This window comes from Thunnus thynnus, chromosome 18 (genome assembly GCF_963924715.1).
Source record: "Thunnus thynnus chromosome 18, fThuThy2.1, whole genome shotgun sequence".
Lineage (NCBI taxonomy): Eukaryota > Metazoa > Chordata > Actinopteri > Scombriformes > Scombridae > Thunnus > Thunnus thynnus.
This window is the reverse complement of record NC_089534.1, coordinates 28,386,691-28,414,009: the sequence shown is the minus strand read 5'-3', so window position 1 is coordinate 28,414,009 and position 27,319 is coordinate 28,386,691. Positions and strand designations below refer to the sequence as shown.

Sequence of the window (27,319 nt, the reverse complement as noted above, 5' to 3'; positions counted from 1 at the left end):
TCTTTGGCCTTGCAGGGGCTCTAAATCCCACTTAACCCTTTATTGGTAGCTTGAAACAATGAACTCTTACAGCCGCGCACGGCCTCTCGCTGTTTCTCAGACACTGCATCTGCTGTCATCAAGTTCTCCCAGTGCAGAGGATTAAAGACGTGAGGGAAATATTGGTGTTGGGTCGCTTCTTACAGGAGCCGTGTGAAAAGAGACAAAGGGCTGGTGTAGCATTGGCGTACTCTGTGTGTGTGTGTGTGTGTGTGTGTGTGCGTGTTCAGAGGGGAGTGTTGGGGCTGCTGGGTGTGTGTGTGTGGGGGGGGTGAGAGGGGGGGATGCTCTGCCCCACAGCTGACACTCAGCTCTCACAGCTGGAGATCTGGAGTTGTGGCAGTATGAGCAGCTACACCTCCTCCTTCTTGCTCTACTTTTTGCCCATATGCAGTATGTGTGTATGTTAGCAAGGGTGTGTGCATGTACAGTAGTGAAAAATTGGTGAATTATCCTTATTATCTTGACTAATGATGATAAGAGATCACTTTATTTACAGAAGACAAAACGTTTTCAGATGTCTCTTGTCATTGACTGCAATCCTTCTCTGTCATCATTAGACAAACAGAGAAACAGTCTGTCTGCACAACTATTCTGATTTATTACAACTTGGGTCTAATGTTCATGGTGTTGTACATCACTTCTGTCAGTTATCATAACATTGTAGTCACCAGAATAATTGCAGAGATCTGGAAACACATTGACATCACTAAAAAGAAGTTCAAAACACAAGCAGCGACATGATCAGACAGGTTGGAAACAAGCCAGCAGTTTATCCGGATGATCTGAACCACTTTATTTGGAAGTAAAACTGATACTGAGTGCACCTGAAGTGTCATTAATAATCCCTCGTTGCACAACTACAGTAACAAGGTTTTTCCTGGCCCAAAATCAGGCGGAGGTGGTACCGCATAGTTGTAAAACCATTTGTGTGTGTGTGTGTGTGCTTTCTTCTGGCCCTTGCGCAACCCAGTCATATATATATATATATATATATATATATATATATATATATATATATATATATATATTTAGATATCTTCCAATACTGATAGTTGGTTGTTGATACTTGTGTTTGTCAATTTCTCTCTGTCTAAACATTTCAAGGAGCACAATTTCAATTAGGCTACATAACCTACAAGTAGTACAGCTCCTTTTTAAGAAATAGCTCAGCGTGTAGTGAGTGTGCAGATGAGAGAGAGTGAGAGAGAGAGAGCGTGTGTGTGTGTGACGGTGAGGCTGTAGCTACTGGAGCAACTCACCTACCATCTGAGAGCAGGCAGAGAGCGGGAGAGTTTCTGCCGAAAACAAGCACTGAGACCCGGGGAGACATGAGAGCAGCTGCTCGCTAACAGCTCCGTTTGTTTACAGCAGAAAACCCTGCTACTCTGTGCTGTGACTCTGCTGTAGACTCACGGACACTTGAAGTTTATAACTGTAGTGTCTGGACTCTGACTTGAACTTGAAGTATTGATAAGGCACTTAATATTTTACAAATTTTTTTTATTTGATGAACGTGGGCGCTGATACACAAAAATGAACTAAATGGGTTTTATTTCTATTTAAAAAAAAAAGCAAGACACGTATTGCTTAGCATCAACCTCCCCTTTACAGAAATATCTGAAGGCATGACAGCAGAAAGAAGAAAAAAAAATACCTGCGTTTTGTTGAATAGGAAAGCTTCTTTGAAGCTGTGTTCACATGTTAATGTAAGCTGTGGTTGCTCTACGTGAGGGCTGGACTTCGTTTTCATTTTTTGTGGTCTTGTCCGGTTATTAGAAACGTTACAATTTTTATCCTCATTGTTTTTATACATAACAAAATTCAGCGCCTCCCCTCTTAAAAATGAAGATATTTTAAGACATCTTTGGACCTAAAGTTTCAAAAAATATATATTTTAAGACTTTTTAAACATCCGCGGGGACTCTTATTTTGACAGAGGCAGCCTGGAAATTGATGGAGACAGCTACCTTGAAATTCTCTATGCAGTAAGTACAGTGGTGGTCTGTCTGTAAACTGTGACAGATGTCTACAACAGAGAGTTAGGGTAATCATTTATTACTGTTCAGCTTTTTTTTCTATTCCAAATAAGTTAAACTAACCTGGAGATTGTTTATCACCTGACTGACTGACTGACTGACTGACTGACTGACTGCTTGTGTTTCTTGACCCGTCTAACTTCTTTCTTTTTCTTTCTTTTTCTTAGCGATGAACTTGGTGAGGACAATGTGATTATAACATAGAAATGATGATCATAACTATGAAAATAAGACCCAAGTTGTAATAAATCAGAATGATCCTTTAAGAAAATGAGAGAAAGGCTTAGTAACTGACCTGGTGGTGTTACGGTGAAGAAAGGCTGCATGTGTAGCCCACAATGGTGAACTGATTGTAAGGTACCACTAAAGGGTAGAGGCATCCCTCTGAGGAACACAACAGGCCTTTCTGCTCAGTGCTCCCGGACAATGAAGCAGAGCCAGGAGGTGATTATAGTGGCTTCCAGACTGGTCAGAGCCACTGGGAGGGTCTTCCTCCTTGTTTTAAAGCTGGATCTTTTGATGCTGTTGCACTGCTAAAGAAGCTCATTCAACCAAGTAATTCTTCTACTTAAGACCATGTGAAAAGCAAAGTGTGAGGTTGTTTGTAGTAGTGATGCTTGGATAAAACTGTAACATTAACATACTTAATTAGATCAAAGGGTGAAATAAACAGATGATGCCATTAGATATCAGGCCAATACTAAGTGTCTGGGATCGTACTGAATATAACATCCAATACCACAACTAACTCTTCTTATTATATCAATTAGCCATTATTTTCTGGATTGTTTGTGTGGTCTGTTAAACGTCCTTCAAGTTTCCAGAGTCCATGGTCACCTTTCAAAATGTCTTGTTTTGTCTGACTAACAGCTCCAAACCCAAAGATAACTGCTTTATTATCATAGAAGAGTTTGAAAAAATAGTAAATATTCACATTTGGGAAGCTAGACCCAGTGAATTTTTTTCCATTTTTGCTTCAAAAGAAAATGCTTACTGAATATTTGATTGTCAAAATTGTTGCTGATTGACTGATGAATCTATTTGTTGCAGCTCTAACCAAACAAAAAGAGCTAACAACTACTACAAAATAATAACTGATATATTTTTGGCATGTAGAAGTAGTGGAATATTTTGATTCTGTCCTTTATAATTTCAGTTCATTGATGCAAACTGAGGGTCAAAGTCAAGTTCAGTATCATTACTGGATTGAATCAGCACTTTGTATCTACCAGTTATAGGGTTGAACAATATGAAGATATACTGTATATTGTCAACTGTCTGAGATATTTCTTTTCTGTTTACACCAAGGTATGTATTCCTCTAATAGTTGTGCTTTTATTGGCTCATTGTGGGCAGTGTTAAAATCACTGACCAGTCAACAGATTAGACAAAAACAGGCATTCCCATCTAGTTATTTTATCTATCGTTGCAGCTTTACAAAATACTAATATGTATTTATTTATTTATTGGTTGGTTTATTTAACAGGGACAGTGCACATTAATAAACATTGCTGTAAATGCACTAGAGACAGATGTTACAGTCACCCTAAAAACAGAACATGAATATGAGATTAAAATGACCAAGTTATTGAGATCATGTATAAGCATACAAAACAAATAATAACATGAAGAAAAACTAATATATTAATGTTAATAAAAAACATCATTCAGGTACTATTTAAGACATGCAACACAGAGGCTCATAATACAAAATAATAAATACATGAAGATATTAATGTTAATAGAAATGTAAATTGAATAAGAACACATTGAGCTGCATTTTTAGACACTGACTGAAACATGCAACACATAAGCACGGACATCAAAAAGCATGAACAGAATGTAAAATACATAAATCAGTCTGACACAATGACAGCAAGACCACAATAAGACAATAAGACATTCATGCTGGTGCATGAGGACAGACTGGCAGTAGCAACATAGCCAGATAGCAACAGGTGACAGCAGACAACAAGGGAAGTTCAGCACAGAAAGACTGAGGACAATAAGGTGCAGTTAAGTTTAAGTGCTGACAGAGCTGAGTACTAATTAACCATTTCATTAAATGAGCTCTAAATGAACTGTATGTGTCAGGTCCTCTAATAGTTGCTGGGACGGATGGTTTAAGCAGGGACGTCTCAGAATCAGTGACGCCCAATTTCAACTGCAACATCCCTCCTTAAATATATATTAGTGTTTTGTAGAGCTGCAAGGATTAGTCGATTAATCTATCAGCCGATTGTCAGAAAATAAATCGTCAACTGTTTTGATAATCGATTAATAGTTTCAAATGTTTTTCAAGAAAAAAAAGTTAAATATTTGATGGTTCCAGCTTCTGAAAAGTGAAGATTTGCTGTTTTTTCTTTTCATATGAGAGTTAGCCTAATTGAATATCTTAACATTTCAGACTTAATCAGACAAGCAATCTGAAGACTCACAGTCTAAACCATTAATCGACTAATGGAGAAAATAATCAATAGACTAATTGATTATTAAAATAATCGTTAGTTGCAGCCCTAATATTATGATATAAAATGACCTATACTTTAATAGTTGTTTATTATCATCATCATTATTATTATTGTCATATTGTTTATTTGACTTTTGATAGGAGATTTGGTCAGGAACTCCTGACCAAGCTTGGAAGATTTACTCTCATAACTGGTATTGGCAGTGTGATACCAAAGAAACATCCTTTCTGTAATAATAATAATTAAGTAATTCTGTCTTCTGTTGTATAAGTATATATATATATATATATGTATATATTCAGAATCTGTCTGAATAATGGTGAGAAAAACAAATCTATATTACTATATGGATGAACTGCCCTGTCAAGAAGAATTTTGCAGTATGAGGTACACATACAGTACTGCAGCTCTCTGCAGTACTCTCAGCACTTGGCTTAAAATCAAAGCATCAACAGTTGTCTGCAGGAGAGAAACCAGGACAGCAAAGACTTGACATGCAAAAAAATGAGTGACATACCTGCACTGTATGGCTCACTATAAGAAGTCTGCCAGCTGTGACCTGGCTCTCTGTGTTTGCTAGCTGCTACTGTAGCTTTGATAAGATGTTCTCATCATGTACCAGGAATACTTAAACACCACTGTCCTCCAGATGCCACACATCATCACCCTGACCGTGAGAGTGAACCATGGTCTGAGTTCCCCCACATGCTTTTTGTTTTCACAAGGCCACTTTTACAGCATTTACATGTCATTTGATAGCACACAATGAGGAGCAAGACTACTCTTTAACAAAAATGTCTGCAAGTTTCAGACCTGTTGCTTTAAAGTGTTTTATTTTTAGAATTTCAATGTTTTAGGTTTATAGTCCTTCTCTGCTTGTAAAAAGGTCAGTCTCTCAGTCATTTAAACGTCGAGTGAATCCCAGCGGAGTTGTAAAGGCATTACATGTTGTTATTTTGACTGATATGTTTAGGTTGACCTCTGTACTATTTCTTTAGATGGCTATCACATCTAGCTCAGCTGTCACATGGATGACAGATGGTTTATTATTTCCAGCATTGACCTCAGGATTAGCCAACAGTGTGTGTGAGCCTCCCATCTCTGCACAGCATGCTTGATGGTGATTAAACTGATAATATAGCCGTAAATATTTGCCCTGCATATCCTGGGGTATTTACGGCCCATTTTGTCAACTGTAAATGCTTCAATCAGCGCAGATTCTGCCTCGCTGCTGCCGTGAGCTAGCTAGCACTGAAACAGATCTTGGGATTAGTGAGTGGGTCAAAGTATTGTTTTAATCTGGTTTTGGCTCTCTGTCCCTGACTTGTGCAGGAAAGACAGATGGCTGAGTTTTGAGTGAAATCCAGGGGATAGAGGGAGGGCTTCTGTGAGCCTTCATCCTGGCCACTTGTTTCACACACATCACCTAGTCATGTCAGTGATCCCACACATCTACAGTACCTTCTGCAGTCAGGTTCAGTAGTGTTCACTCAAATATCTGCACTGTTGAGAGCAGTGGAGGAGAAGCTGCAGATGTTTCTGTGCTGTTGGTCAACACTCAGCTTAATCCACACAAAACAGAACAACACTGGAACAAAAATAGATGTGTAGGGTTTGTGGTTATGTCTTTGCTATGAGCTTTGAAGAGCAGCTTGTTTTGTTCTTGTTTGGATAACTATGAAAAGTTTAAAAGATTAATTGATAAGTCAAACGAAAGAAAATTGTCTCTTTCAAGCAAAAATGCTTTTTGATGCTCAGTACATTATATTAAATTGCATATCTTTATCTTTGTTGTTTGGACAAAACCAAACATTCAAATGTGTCAGATTGTGCTCTATGATATTGTTATCTGTCATTTTATAAACCAAATGATTAATGAAGGAGATAATCAACAGGTTAGTTGATAATGAAAATAGTTAGTTACAATCTGTTCCTCTGTGAAGATGTTTATCTTGTCAGCACTTTCATTTTCAGGAGAAAGGTTAGGTTTGGTCGAGGCTGTCAAGCGTCGCCTCCGTTCCCGCGGCGACAGAGCGGAGCTGAACACATTTCCTCTGACAGCAATAGAGATGTTTGTGTTAATCACAGTGGACAGATGAAGGTACTCTGTGTGAATGTGGAAGTTATTCAGTCTTAAAACACTCGTGTGAAATTGGTTGTGACACGGACTTTGTGAAAAAGTAATGTGAACGTTGTGCTTCTCTCCCATCTCCACAATCTGGATGTGAAAGGGCTTTGTGGAGTCACTGCAGGAATTACTTTCACTCATCAAACTCTATGATTTCTGTCATTGCAATCAAAAGAAACGCATCATTTCATACAAATGTGAAACACATGATATGGTAATAACGAATTTCAGCCAGGAAATGTAACGCTAACACCAAGCTAACAGAGATCAGTGAATTTGCGGCTCACCATTGGCCCTGAGTTGGCAGATAGCTGGGTCTTTAGCTCAGAATGAAACATAAGATTTTAATGGAGATTAATGAAAGTCAAATATAGTTCATGGAGCAGAGGCTTGTAGCTTTTACTTAGTGTCATTTTGTTGTTGAAGCATCTGATAACAGCACAGAACAGAAAAGATGTCCAGCTTTAGTTGAATCTATTATTAAACCTAAAATATAAAGTTTTATATGAGTAGATGTTCAACATGTTCAACTCGGGCAATTTCCTGACCTCAGGGCTCTGTGTCACTCAGGCTGAAATGTGTCAAACTGTCAAGCACAGGTAGCTGGCACCAATGTCTGTTTTGTAATTCAGTCAGATTGTTCCTCAAAAATCATAAACAGAATATAATTCCCAAAGTAAGATATTCTAAAAGCAAACAAATCTCATCTGGAAGGGTAACTGTTCTGTCAACGGTGTTAGAATGTTGGTTGTAAGAGGGTCTGTTGTTTTTCTTGAACTGTACATCAGAGGCTTCATATATATGTAATGAGACGTACTGAAGAGTTGTGGCTGGATCAGTGAAGGCACCGTATATCAGAGCACCATGGGACTGTATAGTAGTGCAGGCCTTCTTTATGGGGCTGTGAGAGCTCATACAAACAGAGGGAAGAGATGACCCACATAATGGGGAATGTACAGCAGGCAGTGTTGTAGCTCAGAGCGCTGAAGTTAATTTTAGTGCGTTCATACCCTGCCTCAATGCACAAAGGTAATACAGATTTTGTTGTCCAGATGGAGTGAATGTTATGTTTTTTTTTTCTGAAGCAGGATTTGCAGGCTGTGACCTCTCGCAAAGTGTGTGTTGTTGAGTGTCTGAGAACATTTAATAACCTCCTCAGGGGGACGTTTTTATATTTCTATAAACATGAAATATTTCAAAGCTGGCGTTTGAAGCGTTAAGAGCACTTCATTTTTCACGCTTAGTGCAAAACATGATGTAATGTTAGAAGCTCAGGCTTATTTCTGGGAGAGGTTACAAGTCTAAAAACCTAAATGTAGCCTTGCTTTGCCTCTCCATGAATGCTGATGTATTTTAGTAGCCATCTGCTTGATCAGAAAGCTAAAACTTTGTCCCCAAAAGTCATCAGCTACCTTCACACATTGTATTTTACTATTTCAAGAGCTAAGTGGGTTTTTAATACAGATTGGACCTGCACTTGTCAAAGTGGGTGGTAAGCTATATAAACCCCCCACCCTCCCCTCTGCTAATCATTTATAGAAACCTATTATCACAGGCACCATTTTTCAGAAGGGAGTAACTAAAAAACTGCATTCCATTCCTTACATTTAGGCTTAAGAATGTCGGTGCACTTTTCAGGGTATTTTGTAGGGGTCAGTGAATGGGTCACATCTCTTCCTTATTTGTCAGATCTAACATTCTCACACCCACTAAACTTTTAATGGGGATTTGACTGGGCTCCTGTAGGATATGTTGACAGGCAGGCACTAGCAGGTACATTCCTGGCATACTTCGGATATCAACTGCTGTCCAGGGGTCTGAAAGGATGCACAGTTGCCTTCTCACCTCTCAGTCATTGTTACGGTGTCGACAGCTATCCGATGACACAGACTTCAGCACTGCATCGAGAACATGTAGAAGAAAGCACTAATTGTGTGTCACAGACTCAGCATTACTCACCAGTTAAACACTGTTGTGAAAGGTGTAATTCAGGGCTGTCATGGTGTTGTGATAGTTTGATTTATCTGGCACTCTTACTGTGGAAACGCTTGTCTCCCCAGAGAATGTATTTGTGTTGCTGTGTCAGGACTCTTTACATAATGTGTCATAATGATATAATTACAGACAGTTGTTATACTTTGGAGCATGTAAGAGTTTGATGTTCAAATGTCCCCCAGGTTAGACAGACGTATTTGGAAGAGAGAACAGACGGGAACAGTAGAAGTGTTACCCAAACTATCTGTTGTAAACATCACTTCATAGTGGCATCATGAGGCCTTTCTCACTACCGAGTACAGTATCAAAAGACTGCTCTCTCTGGGATGACCATGAGGGGTTCAATGGATCATAAAACTCACGGTTTGGATCGTATCAGGTTTTGAGTCACGGATCGGATCATTTTTCGGATCAGCAAATATAACTTAGCTTTTCATTTATTCTGTAAAACACTTACAGCAAGGAACTGTTGCCCATGGTCTTTAATGAAAACAACATTCAAGACGTCCAATGTTTCAATAAAATCTTAAAATATATCAAATATTTAATACTCAGTTGTTAAATTGCAATATGAGGCATGATACCTTCCTCCTTCAAACATGGTAGTGAATGAAACAACAGCCTGTGTCCACATCATCAAAACTTGATGATAACTTACAAACATGAACACACGTCTTGTTCTGCAGTTTAGCTTGTTGAACGAGCCACCAAACTAACATTCACCAGGGAAGAGTGCACTGCTAACGTCAGTTAGCAGCTAGATAGCTAATTAGCTGCTCAGCAAATTAAACAGCATGTAAACAAACCTGCAGATGTAGTTTCGGACCTGTTAGATGCTGGTTTGGTTGTTGCTCTTCAAAATCCCTGTTAGCGACACGCTGTCGGTCCATGACTTGTAGCTACAGCAGTTTGTTTACTTTGTCTCCAATGAAACATTCAATTTTGCAATCACTCCGCGGTTCACATGCGCGTTGAACTGTGGAGTCATCTCCTAACCCTAACCCTAACCCCTAACCCTAACCCTAACCCTAGCTAGGACAAATGTTTAAGTATATTCAAAGTCTAAATTTCTTAAATCTTAAAATTTGATTTTGTGTATCAGTAACTTTGAGTGTGTCCATGCACTGAAGTAAGCAGGTTACAGTCAGCTTTCTTCAGAATGTTGTTATCTTAACTGTCTTTTCAACTATAAACCTGGTTACTATAATAAGGATAGGGGATTAGAGAAACCTGGTTGCTCCTGGACATCAGATTTCTCTGCCATGTATACACAAAACCAGGCTTATAGAAGTATACATTGCAGACAGGGAAAGTATACTGCAGAGCAACTTGATGAAAGTAGCTTGTGGACGTCCTGTCCTCTCCACTCCAACACACACACACCCCAAAAAAAATAAAAAAGAAACAAAGAAAGCAGTGTCTCAAAGGGTAGGTTCACAGTTTTTCAAGTCTGTCTTAAACCAGCAGTCAGGTGTCCATATGAAGAGTGAAAGACGTTTTCCTCACTGTAATCATTCCTCCTGTTCATACTGGCTATTATAAGATCCCCTTCAAATGTGCTTCAGTTTAATTGATGGGGGCCAAAATCCACAGTGTGTCCACACAGTCATTTAGTGCAAAAATGCATTTAGAGGTTTATCTGAAGCTTATATGAGGCTTCATCAGTCTGAGTTAGTCATATCAAGTGGATATCTGACACATTTACAGTCTTTTTAGCATCAAATTCCCTCTTTGTGTTTCCTCGGACAGTGTTTCCCTGTTGAGCTGTGGTGGAAGTATAGTAACAAAAAGAGGAACTTAGTCACTAAAAAGACGTTGAAAGATGATTGTTGTCTTTTTACTACAGGGACAGTTCCTCAACTACATCTGTCTGTGCTTGTGAGCATTAGGATCTATCAAACAATTAAACAGGCCTGACCTGGTCATGAATCTTGCTTATTTATATTTTCAGCTGTTATTTCTCATGCACTAACTTGATTCTGGGAATTCGTGGTTCCCCACCCATTTATTTAAAACCAACCAATGAAAATATTTTTGCCTTCAAAAGACCTCTAGTTGCGAGAAATGTTTTCTGTATGTAATCGTGAATGAGTCAGTGTCAGAGCAGATATGTCACTGATATTATCAAGCGGGCACCTCCCATCACAGCTGTTTCTCTAAATGAAGCCCATCACATCTCCAGCAGCCTGATAACAGGATGGAGCATGTCAGCTATCACAGAAACTGCTTTGACCCAAACATCAGGAGCTTTTCTTGGTTCGCTAAACCCCGTGCAACAGACCATTTTCCAAACAAATGAACAGGCTTACATGCACACTTACACCATATGCATTAGGTAACGTTGATATGAGCATGATATAATGTCCCCTGATTTAGTTACCTATACAGAAAAAAGGGTGTTCTGGTGAGTTAGAGCAGGTATGTCATTGTGATCATCATGTGATCACCACCTTTTCTAGATATTAGGTTGAATTAGGCTGATGACACCTCTACCAGGCACAGGGCAGAATGATAACCCTGATGATCTCAGACATCTGTGGGTAGTAGTAGCTACATCAAACCTTGTCTTACCCTGCATCGTCCAACAACTACTACATTTCACCAGCAACAAACAACAATGGGCAGGATGCATTCCTCTGAGGTCAGAGTTGAGCAACCAGGCTGCTGACCCCAGTCTGACCCAAACTTCTCCCTCCAAGGCAGGGTGCTTAAAAAGACATGAAGGCCCTGGGTGTGGACATGTCTCCTTGAAACACCTGGGTTCCCTCCAGGCTTTAATCAGGGTTCTAGTATCAACTGAAGCTTGAATTCTTGAATTAATTTAGTGTATTTATAGGATTATATAATTTATAGAAACTTCCCAGCTGTTGTAAGCATAGCTGACATAAGAATACATAGACATAATACGTTATTTTAAGTCTCCCAGTAATGTAGCTGTTAAGACTAATGTGAGCTGACAGGTTTTCCAGATAGACATGAACTTTAAATCTGCTTCAAAGAAAAATAGTGATAAAATATTTCTCAGCATAGTTAGGCTGCGGTGAAACAAACGGTTGTACTTTCTTGATCAACCTATTTTTCAGCCATAAAATGTATAATTGCTGAACAATTCTCAGTTTTTTGGTGTCGAAGCGTTGTCGGAGCATTGACGTCTTAGAAAAATGCTAATGGCCCCATTTGACTTTCTCCATATAGTATAAACTTACAAATGCGCCACTGCTAATATTTTCCAGCTCTTTGTAATTTGGGTCACTATAATTTTATTTCTAACTCATATAAAAGTTCTTCATCTCCTCTGTTATTTGCCCCTTTTTCCAGGAAGGAACTAACCCAGATATGAAGATAGTGTTTGTCAGTAGTGAGCAGGTTAATAAGTATTCTCCGGGGCGTCCTCTCTCAGCCATGTGAAAAGCGAGGGCTTGGCATTTCTTGTTTTTGAACTGAGTCCTGAGTTCCTAAAAGTTTGCACAAAAGCCCTGTTGCCTAGCTGCGTGTGAGGAGCCTCACAGTGACTGCCAGGCCTCCATTGTGTGTGCGTGGGTCTCTGACTGAACGGGATCTTCTGTAGAATCAACTGGAATGCAGTCAGGGAAGAGAATTCCCCCCCGTTCGTTTAATCTTATTCAGTTTTCAGCTGGCAGGAGGGAGTCATTCAAACGTTACCATAGTGCATCACAACCCTTTTCAGCTCAAGTGAATTGACCTCTGTGAGAGTGCAGCGACAGAGACCGCTGAGGACGTTTTCATGCATTCTTTGGTCTAATTTTGAATTTTTGGGAATGTTTCCAAGGATATTTGTTGATTGCAGACCTCAGGTCACTCTTTCATTCTTTCATGTCATCCTCCATACTGCATGAAAACAATACTGTACTGTTTTGTCAGAGCCGTTTTTATAGGTCTCATTTTTAGAGAGTAAAATGTGTGTAGTTCAGTTCAGGGCTGGACACATTAGGGACAGTTTTTCTGCCAGCATACAGTATGTTTTTGGATACATATTTGTGAGTAATAACAAATGAATGAAGTAGAAAGTGAGTTTAAACATGTTAATGATTATATTTTTACTTTTATTCTATTTTATTTTTCTTCTACCTTAGTAACTATTATTTTTTCTTTCTTCTACTTTATTAGTTTCACTATTATAATTTATTATAATTCTTGTCTACATTTCTGTTTTTATACTACATTTTTATTGTTATTCTATTTGACTTACTTTTATCTACTATCACCTCTATCTTTGTCATCTATACTAATATACTATCATGTTATTCCTTGTTGAAGAGGCCTGGGGGATGGGGTGTAAGTAGGGGGGTTCAGGGTGTTCTGGGTTGAGGAGAAACATTGTAAAAACTGTCTTGTGTATGACTTTTCTATTTGTGTACAACATACTGCTTACGTTTTGCGTGAGGGGAGATACTCATTGAATTGTTATACACTAACACCATTTTCACCATACGAGTCTATCCCACCATCCTCGTAAACCTCCTTAAAAAAAAAAAATCCCTCATGCTAGCATCTGTGGCTACTACTGGCCAGTCAGCTGGTCAGAAAAGCGAAGCAATGTTGCCAGTATAAGGAACAACATGGACAAGCAAACTCCTCTGCTGTGCACAGCCAGCCAGTCACAGGCTTCAGTAGGGATGACTAGCTGACATTTTAGCCAATAACATTATGAGTTTAATAGTGTATGGCAAGGCAGGTTTCCACTGAGGAAACTGCATTGCATGAAATTCCATTCTTTAAGCACAAGAATGTTTTTTTGAGTGGATTGTGCAGTTTTGCTGATTTGGTTATTTTACAGTTCTGATGCAGGATTTCCTCCAGGAAATGAACACCTCCAAAAAACATACTCCTCTCCTCTGATGTTAGCTTAGGTGTGCTTTATTTCAGATGAGTTGGGCACCAATATAAAGAGCCGTGGAAAACCATGAATGCTGGTAATGTCATTACTGAGTGTGTCCCTTGGAGTCTACAAATGGTCATTTTGGGTTTCCACTTAGACAAATCTTTAGAAAGAACTATGTAGGATCCTCAAATTAAATGCATCATGTAGAGCTGCTGTGGTATTGATTATTTCCTTACTGCACAAATTAGCAAAGCCATTCAAACTGTCGCAGTAACCGCCATGAAAAAAAAAAATTTAAATCTCAGATGTTATGAAATAATTGGTTCCTAAATACTGTATTGGCCTGAATATAAGGTGACCCTTATTATAAGACACCCCACCCCCCTTTCCAACCACCTGTTTTTGGAAAATATGGTTACATACTCACACTCTCCTGCCAGGGTCTTGGAAGTGGTCAAAAATGATTTTCTCCGGCAGTTAGCATTTATACGACTGCCCGTTTGTCTTTTCGAGCTCCTTATCATCTGTCACAGTGGTATTTGGCAGCTTGACATATTCTGCAGTAGAGATGTTGAAAGACGTTTGAACTCGTTTTCAGTCATCATGAATTTATGTCCTCCGTGGCAGAAAAACATGTTAAGCGAGCCTTCAGAAACTACTGCAGGTTACACTGGACTAGTGAAACACACTCTCTATAAACAGACTTTAAGACACTCACTTGCCTAGCAACATTAAGGCTACAAACAACCCATAATGCAACACTCAATATAGTCCATTTTACACAAGCACCCAGGAACAGTACAAAGCTAATTTGACATAGCGGCCAAACTGTGTAACTACAACTTCTGAAAGAGAAGAGACGTCTGTAAATCAGCAGATAAATGTTTTTGAGTGTCACAACCCATCACACCCCCACTAACCCAAAATACAACACACTGGCGAGAAAAAACACTTCCTGTCTGTACTCAAAAGGGTTCAAGAGTTCCATTGCCACTCCATTTAATTTTTTAGAAGTGTAGCTACTCTTCTGTTTTAACATTGAAACGGTGTCCAGTGGAAATGAACAGCCGTGTGTATGGTAGAGTTGAGATGAAGGGCTACTGTCTTCTTGATCTGGATTTAGCCATGTAGGCCCGCGGCACCGGGAATCAGTCTTGTTGATGTCATCTGTACCATGTTACATCTCATTCTCTGCTGCATTTGCAGTAATGAAACACACCATCATTAGAGTACTGTCGTCACAGATTAGACTCCGGGGATCAGATCGGACATGTCTCTTCCTCTGCATACAATCAGCGTTGAGTGGAAAATGCTGTTTTCACCGTCTCTCACATCCTGTCTTCCTCTCAGGTTACAGTTTGTATGTATGGCTTTGTAATGTCCCTGTGAAAAAGAATGATTATATAGTGCTAATCCTTTTCACAGGTCACGCTACTTTTATAGTATAAGCTTTATTTGACACGCAAACTTCCTCTTTCGCTCAGATGGAGGCGAGTTGACAGCAAATAAAGACAAATGTTCAATTTCATTATGCTCTGTTTAAATTGTTTGATTTTAATGAGTTTGCTCCTTCATATTTAACGACAGCCTTCCATAATAGGGAGCTGGAATCCCTCTGCCACAGCCAGGTTAGCCTCTGCTCCAGTGCATGCTTCCTCAGCTGTCTTCCTAAAAAGTCAAACATGTTCCTACTGTCCACATGCTGACGTCATACCATAGATTTAACTAATAACATTATTAATTGCTAAATTGCATTGTGTTGCTATACTTGCTGGAACAGAGTCATCATTAAAGGATAGGTTCTAGGGTTGGCGATCATCAAATTTTATTTTCAATTACGATTTTGTTCAATGATTATGAAAACAAGATAATGTTAATCGAGATGAAAAGATTATTGTGCTACTCTCCGTTTCACAGTGATGCTCTGGTTTTGTCTTGTGTTATAAATTTAGCGCATCGTGTCTCGAAGTAGCTGGACAGCGCAGTGAGAGCAGAGTCATCCTCATAGTGTGAATGTGTCTGAATTTAACAGTCAGATGTTCAGCAGTGGAAACTGACTTATTTAGACATCTGCAGGTTAGATTTTGGATGCTACTCCAGGGAGTGGAAACCACGTTTCTCCAATATCATACTCCCATTACAGAAAGCAGGTTTCTCTTTCACATGACAGTTAAGAAATCAGCTTTCTGAAGAATGTATGTATATATGTATATATGTGTGTGTATATATATATATATATAAATATATATGTGTATGTGTGTGTGTGTGTGTATATATATGTATATATATATATGTGTATATATATGTGTATATATGCATGTATATACAATGTAATTTATTATTTTATGTCATTGTTTTACATTTATTTTTAGTTTAATTATATTTAAAGTTCAAAGAAATCCACAGTTGTTTTGTTTTTTTTAAAGTTCAATAAATGCATGACGCTTCCAAAGTCAATGAATAATCTGTTAAATGATCGTGATTATGATTTTTGTCATGATTGAGCAGCTCTAATAGGTTCCCAATTTTTCAAGTGTGTCTTAAAACAACAGTCAGGAGTCCACATGAACAGTGAAAGAGGTTTTCCTCACTGTAATCATTCCTCCTGTTCATACTGGATGTTAAAAGATCCTTCAAATGTGCTTTCAATGTAAGTGATGGAGGCCAAAATCCACAGTGTGTCCACACAGTCATTTAAAAGTTGATGTGAAGCTTATATGAGGCTTCAGCAGTCTGAGTTAGTCATATCAAGTGGATATCTGACACATTTACAGTCTTTTTAGCTTCAAATTCCCTCTTTGTGTTTTCTCAGACAGTGTTTCCCTGTTGAGCTGTGGTGGAAGTATAGTAACAAAAAGAGGAACTTTGGCACTGAAAAGACTGCAATGTTGAAAGATATCTACTTGATTTGACCCATTTGGATGCTGGAGGTTCATATTAGCTTCAGATAAACTTTTAAATACATTTTTGCACAGAAGGAGGACTGTGGATTTTGTAAGGTCATTATGAAGGGATCTTCTAATGGTCAGTATGAACAGGAGGAATGATTACAGCAAGAAAAACATGTTTCAATGTTCATTTGGGCTCCTGACTGTTGTTTTAAGACAGATTCGAATGTTATTGGTTCCACCTGTGCTGCTGTGTTAAACTATCTGCTGTATGGATTTGATTCATATAGGAAGAATAAAGAAGCAGCAGTGCTCTGTTGCAAGCAGGGCTATAAAGTTTCAGGTTAGCACGTTTTCTTCAGACAGCATGAGGACACTGACTACATTTACATGCACAAATATTCCAGTTTTTGCCCTTATTCCAAAAAAGACAATATTCCTACTGAGCTGTTTACATGGATAATGACAATGAATATTTATATGCAGAGTGTTTTCAGGGTTTCCCTCTGCTGCAGTTGGAACAGGAATCACAAGATCTCTGCAGGTATTGAAGTACACCAGTGAGGTGCTGCCTGATATTTATAAGTGATATCGATATGATTGATATTATAGATTTATAGTTTCAGGCACATCCGGTACCTAGGTTGTCCCATGATATTTACTACACTGCTGAGTGTTTTTGGAGCATCACACTGAGTCGTCACCATCAGTCCATGACTGCATGTCAGGATAATAACCAATCCCCTCCACCCCCGCTGTGGAGAAGGCACGCTCTGTTTTTCCAGCCCGCCCTGATCAGCTCTTCACTCTCCTCTTATTCCTCTCCTCTGTCTGCCTTCCTGCTCCAGCATATATCATTTTGCCTGCACAGGGGTGCACTATACAACTAGCCCGTCATGCATCTCTATCCCAGCCTTGCAAACTGCTGGCTAGTTGGTTTGTTTACAACACACAGAGCTGACTGTAAACAGGCAAGAGGTTGTGTGTCACAAAAACTCCAATTGAGCTGCATATTCCGAATGTGCTGTATACATGTGCAAAGAACACTCCTAAAACCACAATATACTGGCATATCCAACATGTCTTGATCAGAAAATGCTACATTCGGAATAAGGCCTAATTCAGAATATCCAAATGGAATATGCTGTTTACATGACCCGTATCAAATTTGGAATATAAGTGTGCATGTAAAGGTAGTCAATGTCATGTATGAGATGGACAGAGTTTGAGAGGGAAAAGAAAACAGGTGATGTTCATCAGTTCACTGTCAGTATAGCAGGAGAGTCTTGTGTCTGTAGTGTGTGAAAAGCCTAACTTACATTTTTCATCTATACAACAGAAGCTATTGAATAACTAGTTTATCCAGTATTTTACCAGCTGATAAAAATGGAATCAAAGGGGGACTTAACAAAGAAATGAGAGAAGCACTGGACTGGTTCAGAGATATTAATGCAGCCCCACTGAGGTTCACAGAGGGAACGAGGGGCACATGCAGGGATCTCTTTAATAACTTGAGCCTTGCATCACACACTAACATTAATCCAGTTAATTGAGGGCAACTATTTTGATGACTGGATGAACAAGAGAACTTTGGTTGAAGCCTTACAGTTAGTCGGGGGGGGGGGGGGGGGGGGGGGGGGGGGGTTGTCAGCTGTGATGAAAGGCCTCATGGCTCAAAAAATGTGTATGGAAAAGAGAAGAGAGATTTATCTCTTGTTGTTTTAACCAACAACAGAAAAGCAGAAAATACTGCATCGCTACATGCTCTCGTTTCCTATGATCCAAAGAACAACCTTATTAATCACATCAAATTTTCAAAGTTTCTGCTATTTTTATAGGCAGTGTACTGTAAGTCCCTGATGAAACACATGTTGAACAGACCTTTGATTAGTGGCTGTTAGATGGAGCTTTTTTTTTTCTCTTGTGTATTCAGCTTTTCAAAGAGAAGGCATGCTCTCTTTATGGAAGAGAAATGTTTAACCTCATACTATTTAGAAGTGGCTGCCTTTGTTCTGTGTGTACTGTAGTGTGTTGTGTTTACTTGTATGGAGCTTAGTGAGCATGGATTATCCTGGCTGCAGCTCTGACTTAACAGCCAATAAGCACCTCATGGATCATGAAATGTTGTTTTCTACTAGTATTCTAAAGTTTACAAAAGGACAAATCCCTATAGTATCTGCCCGTATAATTGTGAGTACTGACAGCCCAAATAACATGTAATAGAGCCTCTTTAATGACAGAGTGCTCTTGTCATGACATGCTTAGAGCGTCTGTCTCCACTATTTCCTGCTCATTTTACAGTATGACTTGAACTATTCCACCTGCTTCTCATAACTGTCATCTGTCAATGTGTTTTTATATCATTAATATTTCGAAAGGAGCAAAAAAATCCTGCACCCTGTCAATCAGTCCTACTTTATTAACAATGTTTCTGTCCTCTCAGGCCTTCATCACTCAAGGTTCATACAGACAAAAAGCACCAGTAGCGTATATACTGTGTGTGTAGTGCCACTACACCACCTCATATAAAGGGCAGATTATGTTTGGCACTGGAAACTTTTAAGGGATGTAAATGAAGCAGGTTGGCAGGCAATGTTGGGAACCAGGGCCCAGTGAAAAGGGAGAGACCTTTTCACAGTATGTAAATGTAAAGCATAGCCCGGGAAGAGAGCACCAATCAGAGGGCAGCAGTAGCACCTCCCAGTATCCATACAGACAATCCCAATGAGTTCTACCAGTTGAAAACCTTGGATTATAGATAGAAATATAATATCAAACCATTAATGAAATAAGTGCATATCCTACAGTAGAAATATAAATGTCAAAAGGAAAGATACATATCCTACATAAAAAAAATCCAAAAATTGTAAGGCTCATGAAGAAGATGTGTGTAATATTAGTATGAACGTACTAACTATAAGTATACATAAGGAATCTAATTGTGGAAACAAGAATACGCCAAATCTATAGAAAATGTTTGTTTTGTTGGCATTTTTCAAGCCGTCAGGTGATCAGACCAGCTGTTAAACAACCTGCAGGATAGTCAAATTTATAGACAATTTATGGAAACTTATGGATAAACAATAGTTATGTTTACACCTTGTCTGATCATGTTTCTTGCCTTGTTGGAGCTATTTTTTAGTGACGTCTCCACTTTCCGAGAGCACATGAAGTACTTTTGTTTAAACCATGTTCAGTCATAACTGATAGAATCAATGGCCAGGGCTAAGAAAATAAAACCCCAGTAATAATAAACCCTAGTTTTCCTCTAACATTGTTACTAGAGTTTGGTTGAAAGTGTTCAAAGCTGAGACAACTGTACAAGTTGCACTCTTTTCAAGTCTCTCCAGATGAGTATTATAGCTAGGATTATAATTGGTATTGTGAAGGAATAGCTTCAATTCTGCATCAACTCTTTCACCAGGGGAAGAAAAAAAGCTGGTTGATTTTTCCATTGATAGACAAGACGTTCTATCTGATTTTCACAGCTTTGGCTTGGGCCTGGAGTCATATTCTAAAGGCTGCAGATAATGTCAGCAGTCAGAACAGTACATTGACACAAACTGAGAGATAACAGGGATCTCTTTGCAAGACCTGTGAAATGCCTAATTAGACAGGAATGCATTCCAGTGAACTTGTAGAGGCGGAGATACTAAATGACAGCTCAACGTCTGTCTGTTTTAGTGATGATGAGAAATCAAATGAGACACATGAGACACAGCAGCCTTTTTCCTTTTACTCACTCTACCTTCCCTGCGGTTAGACCACAACCGCAGACGTGTGTCACCGAAGAACTCATCAAACCACAGCAGTGTGTCTGTGCTGTTTGAGGTAGCTACGACTGCGTTCTTGTGGTTTTTTATTTCTCACTGTATGTGAACGGGGGGGGCTTCACAGTACAGCAGGCACTCAGTCTCTGACCACATTTGACCCCTCTTTTTGGCTCTCATTGCGGATTATTTCTGTACAGCTCACATGATCCCACGAGGACTGTACATGGGTTTAGCAACCTGGACAGTAGTGATGCTGATGTCAGTCCTCTCTGCCCATTCCGCCCCTGTTTTCCTGTTTGCCAGCCTTCTATGAACAAAGCACATGCTGGCTTGTTTTCATTCCATGTGTTTCCTGTTCTCGTCCCAGCAGCTGAGAGGATGAAGGGGAGGAATCCCAGCGGTTGGTGGAGTTTGTAGCAACAGAAGGAACAGCAGCACTGGCAGTCTTTCCAGCTCCTGCTTGACACCTCTGTCTGCAGCGAGGCTCACCATGAGTTAGAGGGCATCGGAGACAATCGCCACAGCTGCCTTCCCACCATCTGGAGCACCGTGTCTGGAGACGGCAGCATCACTCGCCCTGCTTCATGAGCCAGCAGGATGCGGCTGAGGTCCTCGCACTCTCCGAGCGCCTCCTCATAGCTTCACACAAGGGACAAGCCGACAATGTGGTCCAGCTTATCAACAAGGGCGCAAAAGTAGCTGTCACCAAGGTGAGTCAGTGGTCCTGAATGAGCTGATGGTTGCTGTAGTGTTAGGTTTGTTATGTAGCGCTGCTAGTAATAGAGTGTCAGCTGGTGTGTCTATCCAACACTTATGTCCAGAGCATCGTATCTTAAAATCTACTGGCCAGATTGCTATGAAGTTTGGTGTGAGTATTTATGGCCCCAGGGGATTCTGAATGATTTGGGTGATTATACCAATGTTGGGTCCTTTCTCAACAATTTGGTTACAATTTGTTGTCAGAAACTAACTTCTTATCCATTGGCTCAACAGAAAGAACCGTTCTCCTGATTAGGGTGCTTTCAGATTAACTCATGTCAGTTTGTTTGGTTTGGTTTGCAAACCAAACAACCCACCTTTTCAAGCAGTCTCGATCCAGTTATTTGGTCTGTTTTCTCTGTTCCAGTTGGACTACGGTGTGGTTCATTTGTGATGTGAAAGCAAAGCAGACAAACCACAGGACTGTGTGATAGTAGGAATGTGGTTTTAGCATGAAAAGCTAAACTGCAATTTAATCCATCTGCTGATTGTGATCTGTATAAGTCATGTATATATTTATGCATTCAGTAACCATGGTAACACATGCACGTCAGCAAACAAGTGGAAGAATTTTCCCTGCTACATGAGAAAGTAAAAAGAGGTTAAAACAGGTGTGTTGTGTCCTGTTTAGCCTTTTAGCAGTTCCTTAGGGATGTTTCTATGATATAATATTTTATGTATGACAGTCAGTGTCGGGCAAGTTACTTGAAAATTTTAATTGATTACTGATTACACTTTATTCATTGTAAAAGTAATTATATTACTTTACTCATTACTCAGCAGCAAAAATAATGCGTTACATTACTTGTTACTTTACTTGTGTTACTCAGCCGTCAGCTCCGTCTGACTGAAATACTGTCAACATATAAATAATCCAGCAGTAAGTGAGACAATGTGCAGGAGTTTTTCCTCATTGTTTCAAGTAATTCCCCAGCGAAATGAGTGACACACAGCGACCATGCAGTAACGATCACCTGCAGTATCACTGTATGAGACACCATTCATTGTCCTGTTTACCTGCCCACTTGCAGTCTGAACTAATAGTTCCAGAGAAGATAAGTACAGGAAGTTGTGTGGGAAATGGAATGACCTCTGATGACTTGTTTTTTCACAGTGAGTTCAGGGTCAAAATCAACTGGTTGGCGCAATTCGACTTTTAACTTTTATCTTTCCTGTATTATATTGTCTGTAGCTTTTGGGTGTTGTTTTACTTGCATTGTTTCACTGAGTTGTGTGACTCATAGAGGTGGTCTAGTGAATGGAGCAGATAGACAGTCACACATTCCTTTCACTGCAAAGCCTTTCACTCTTTGTCTTCAGTTGAGAGTCATCATGAAGTAAGTCACTTTGGACAACATATCCAGCAACACTGTTTCTGTAGGCTCATCTGGACTTCTTACACTAATTAGACACAAAGCAGAGCATGAAAGGTTTAGCAGCACTGGAGCCACTAACATGACACAACCCCTACATGTTTCAAAACAAGTGAAAATAATTCCAGCAGCTCTGGATTCCATCTGTGGAATAATTTCCAGCCAATGTTTTCATCCTCATTGAAGTGATTTGAGTGAGACACTCAAGTTGATCCGGATGATCTTAGTGCTCTCATCCTTCTGGTGAAGTGTGTTCTCATGTGGGTGCCACACGGAGATATGCAAAGACATCTCCTCCTAATTACACTGAGCATGAGGAGATCTTACTGCCTCTCTAGATGTTTAAGAGGATGAATCCTCCATCTAATTAAGTTGCATGCATATGTGAATCTGCTTAATTTCACATAGTAAAGCAAATCAGAAGAGAGGCATGGCTTTAAAACATTGTTTGGGTATTGTTTGAAATTTGAAACCATAATTGTTTTTCAGTAACTCATTTTGAAAACTCAAGGTCTATTTATAAGCTTTTGCATTAGCTTTCAACCACATCTCACAGTCTTCATCAGTGGATGGAGTCTGCTCAGTTGACCTTTAAGGCATTTCCATTCTCTCTATCCCTTCACGTCAGAATTTGGACACTTGGATTTGCAATCAAAATGACAAACTTTACTGTATGTAATGACATGGGTCAGCTGAGAATGAATGCTGAGTGTAATAGAGCCAGCACACATTTTCCATGCTGTGTAACCTCCAGCAGCAGTGTGTTGTTTGCACCCAGATGTTTAACAGTAGCACAGCTGAGCTGCTGCACGGCCAGATGGATCACACTGACACAGTTTTCTGTCTAAGAGTCTCTCTCACATGCACACACACACACACACACACACACACACACACACACACACACACACAGTGACAGTAGTAACTGGCAACAGAGTCCCCTGAAGCTCTGTTTTATTCTTTTATCACATCTCCTGTAACCACACATACTCACGCATGCACACACCACGGTTTTATTTACAAATACACAGAATGTGATGTAACCCTCCCGTGTGCCAGTTAGGGCCAATGCTCATCTAGAACAATGGTCTGGATGTTAGATGAGGTGCACAGATGGGGCAGTCTGTTAGCGCAGTACTCAGTACTGTCTCCATCACACAAAGTATCAAAAACTGTCTCAGATTTCAGACAGTAGTAGACAAAAACAGACTTCTCTTTTTTTTTGATTTTCGATTTTGCCGTCTGAAATGACAACTGTCACTGGCAGATTTTAATGTTTAATATTAACTGCAAGAGCTGGTTGAAAACTGTCTCTGGTTGAGTTGCAGGCTATATAAAGCTACATAAAGCTACATGTCCAGGTAAAAACATGTCAAATCCTTGCTTTAATGGTATTTTTTAAACTACACTTAATTTCAGGTAGCTGATATGAAAAGAGGCCACATGCAAAGCCAGTGCAGAAGTGTTATTCATTTGTGAATGCTTTATACTGGCTGTTTTTGTTGTCTATCATGTGCTTAGTGTTTTCTGTGCTGGCAGTGCAAACCTATTTTCCATGGGTACATGAACACATGGCATCATATTGTAACAGCTACAACAATATTACATCTGCTGTCGCTCGCTCTGATGATTTTTGTTCCAACCAGCTGTATTTGGGTATTTTGGCAGCGTGCCATTATGAACGCTTAATCCAGGATAAAGGGGGCAAAGTTTGATATGAAAAATTCCTCTGCTCAGGAACAGGAATGCAGGGATAGTTTTTGGGAGGCTAATATGATGAATGGATTGAGACTGAGAGAGAAAAACATAAAACAGATGAAAATAAAAGAAGGCAAATAGGATTAAGTGTGTGTGGGGGGGTGAGATGAGGTTGTTAATGAAGAAGAAAATGTGAGGAGATGATGGTTTAGAGTCCAGTACCTGATCATCTCCAGGTTTACACTCTACTAGACAAAACTGGAGACAGTTCACAGTTTACTCATGTCCATATTAGGTCACGTGATGACAACTGAACAAACTCTACCTGCTGATGATGATGGTAAGATCGGGTTGAAAGGTCTAGAAAAGGCGACTGAGTAGACCTTGAGATTTTTTTTGTCAAGAGTATATGTATTGTTTATAATATATAGAAATACAGATACGGCCTTAGGGACTGGAAGAATGATTACAGTGACCAGTAACCAGTAATTATTGTTTTTAGATGAAATTAAAAAATGTGAACCTATACTTAATCTTTTTTCAATTCCAAAGCCATATCAGTTGTTCGTCTCTATTAGCCAACGAGGGGCGCTAATCTGGTACTGTCCATTAACAGACTCCATACAGATGTGAAGTGGGAGAAGCTATTTCAGATCCTCCTGGTTCTGGAAGTAAAAGGCCAGTTCATTTTTCCCATAGACAATGATTCCTGACTCACAATTTGAGCACTTCTAAGGCTTGGATGGAGGTGAAACTCTCCCAGTTAAATCACTACAAAAGATTGTGTTAGAAAATATCCAGTTCTTTGATAAAAAATGGAAGGTGGTGTTCAAGCCTGTGGACAAAAAAAGTTTGTACAAGTTAGCCATGATTCCTAACACTGTGTCGACATAGGAGTAGCATGTCAGCAGTGCAGTAGATAGTGCTCTGTTTCTTCACAGGATGTGTTCAGGCACAGGATTGGGTGTAAGAAACATTACCTGTGTAGACATGCTCTACGGAATATTTCGGCAAGAAATATCCAATCACAGAGTTTAAAATTCGCCACTAAAGACACATTAATGATATATTGCAGCTATTGCAGTTGCAATAGTTGTTGAATTCCGCCCAGTTACCACAGTTACAGTACAGCAGTACAGTAAAGCGCACCTGCAGAGCAGCCGCCCCACACTACCCTCACACAGCCAACATGAGTTTCAAAATTATACCTGCACGATTCATGTTTTAATGCTCTTGTTCATCATTTGTTGGTCATCCTGGTATTAGTTCAGTTATATAATCCAAGCGTAGCACGGAGCGTCTCTCGGGCTGTCCTCTGTTTCCATCACAGTTGTGTACTTAGGTCATTAGAGGACAAGAATCTGTAAAAGTGTACAGCCTGTCATGCTGTCACCCTGCATTACTTTGTGTATAATGACATAGCTAAAAACAAAAGGCAGTGATTCGACTGAAAAAATGCAAGTTGACTCGGGCTTCTCAACTGATGCATCGACTCAGCAACTTCTAGGGGGCAGCCCTAGTAAAAACCCTTCTGCAACCAGCAGTCCCTCCCACTTGACGACTCTACTACAGTGAGAAGAATGAGGACTTGTGGTCCAATGGTCTTTGAATACATTTTGTAATATCTCAAAGACTTGAATTAGGACAGCTTCCATGAGACAGTCCAACAGAGCATGAAGAACCTTGTAGAACCAGCCCATAGAGCCACAAACAGACCCTCAGTCAGTCTGGAGACAAACAGAGGCCTCCTGCTGGCCAGAAGCCGGCTGTTTACCTGAGCTCTGCTGGTGGCTTCACTCCAAGCCAGGCCCAGTGTAACTCAATCTGAGGACCACATGAATGCCAAGCAGAGCAGTGCCGCACCCAAACAAAGAACCAACCTCCAAACTCCGAGATAATACCTGGGATGTAATGCGGCTTGTGCTGTTGTGTGGGAATACACACTTGATCTGTAATTAAACCGTATTTACACAGTATAATTACAGATTAACAAAGATCACATGGATCTTGTGTTTGAAGTTTGAACAGTTACCTACATGCTGACATCCTGCTCGGCCATTCCTCTTCATGCACTTAAGCAGAGTTCATTATCTTGGATGTAATGTGCAGGATGACAGGATGTGTTCAGAGCTTTTAACCTGATCCTTCCAATGGCTAAACTAATATCTCCTGGCTGCTGTAAGAAGGAATTTCCCACAGTTGACATTCCTCACGTCATCTCAGCCTCCATGATAAATTACAGAGCATCAGTGGATTCTGACTGGCACTTGTTCCATTACCACAGGATGTTAAACAGTAGTCACACTCATTATATATATGGCATTTGCTGTGTGAAGAAGAGCCTCTGTTGTTTTTTATGTCAACAGAGGTGGTTTTGGTTTCAGGCAAGATGGCCTAACTCCACTATAAAGGCTGGGTTATCCTAGAAACGAACAATTTAGCAGGATGTGTTGTTTAACCATGTTGGAAAGTGTTGTTCCAAACAGCCACACTCAAAGGTGAGGAGAAACGCTGGCTGTCATAGTGAGTGGGAGACATGACACTGTTTAAATACAGGGAGCACACTTTTTCAAAAACTCTCGACACTCACAGTGTTGCACTCTGTGATCACATGAAAAGTGACAGATAGTCAGGCCATTGTTTAATAGTTCAATAGTTGTTTAAAGAATGAAAAAGAGAGCCTAAAGGACGAGTTCACAGTTTTTCAAATGTGTCTTAAAACAACAGTCAGGTGTCTATATAAACAGTGAAAGAGGTTTTCCTCACTGTAATCATTCCTCCTGTTCATACTGGCTATCAAAAGATCCCCTTCAAATGTGCTCTCAATGTAAGTGATGGAGGCCAAAATCCACAGTGTGTCCACACAGTCATTTAGTGCAAAAATGCATTAAAAGTTGATGTGAAGCTTATATGAGGCTTCATCAGTCTGAGTTAGTCATATCAAGTGGATATCTGACACATTTACAGTCTTTTTAGCTTCAAATTCCCTCTTTGTGTTTCCTTGGACAGTGTTTCCATGTTGAGCTGTGGTGGAAGTATAGTAACAAAAAAGGGACTTTGCCACTAAAAAGACTGTAACGTTGAAATATATCTACTTGATTTGACTCATTTGGATGGCTGAAGCTTCATATTAGTTTCAGATAAACTTTTAGATACTTTTTTTAAATACGTACATTTTTGCACAGAAAGAGGACTGTGGATTTTGGCCTCCCTCACTTACATTGTAAGTGCATTATGAAGGGAAATTCTTATGGTCAGTATGAACAGGAGGAATGATTACAGCAAGAAAACCCTATTTCAATGTTCTTTGGGC

The 27,319-nt window shown here is 39.7% G+C and overlaps 1 protein-coding gene across 4 annotated transcripts in view; it reads left to right on the top strand.

The window, feature by feature from the left end:
• ankrd6b (ankyrin repeat domain 6b) overlaps nucleotides 1-27,319 on the top strand; it is a 53,858-nt gene that overhangs the window by 3,235 nt on the left and 23,304 nt on the right. For 3 of the 4 annotated variants that reach the window (XM_067572658.1, XM_067572659.1, XM_067572656.1), the window contains exon 2: nucleotides 20,547-20,886. In XM_067572658.1, coding sequence (XP_067428759.1) covers nucleotides 20,761-20,886 — 126 coding nt within the window. In that variant the 5' untranslated portion in view covers nucleotides 20,547-20,760. Of the gene's footprint in view, nucleotides 1-20,543; nucleotides 20,887-27,319 lie in introns of all 4 variants that reach the window. The other variant, XM_067572657.1, reaches the window with a different exon arrangement.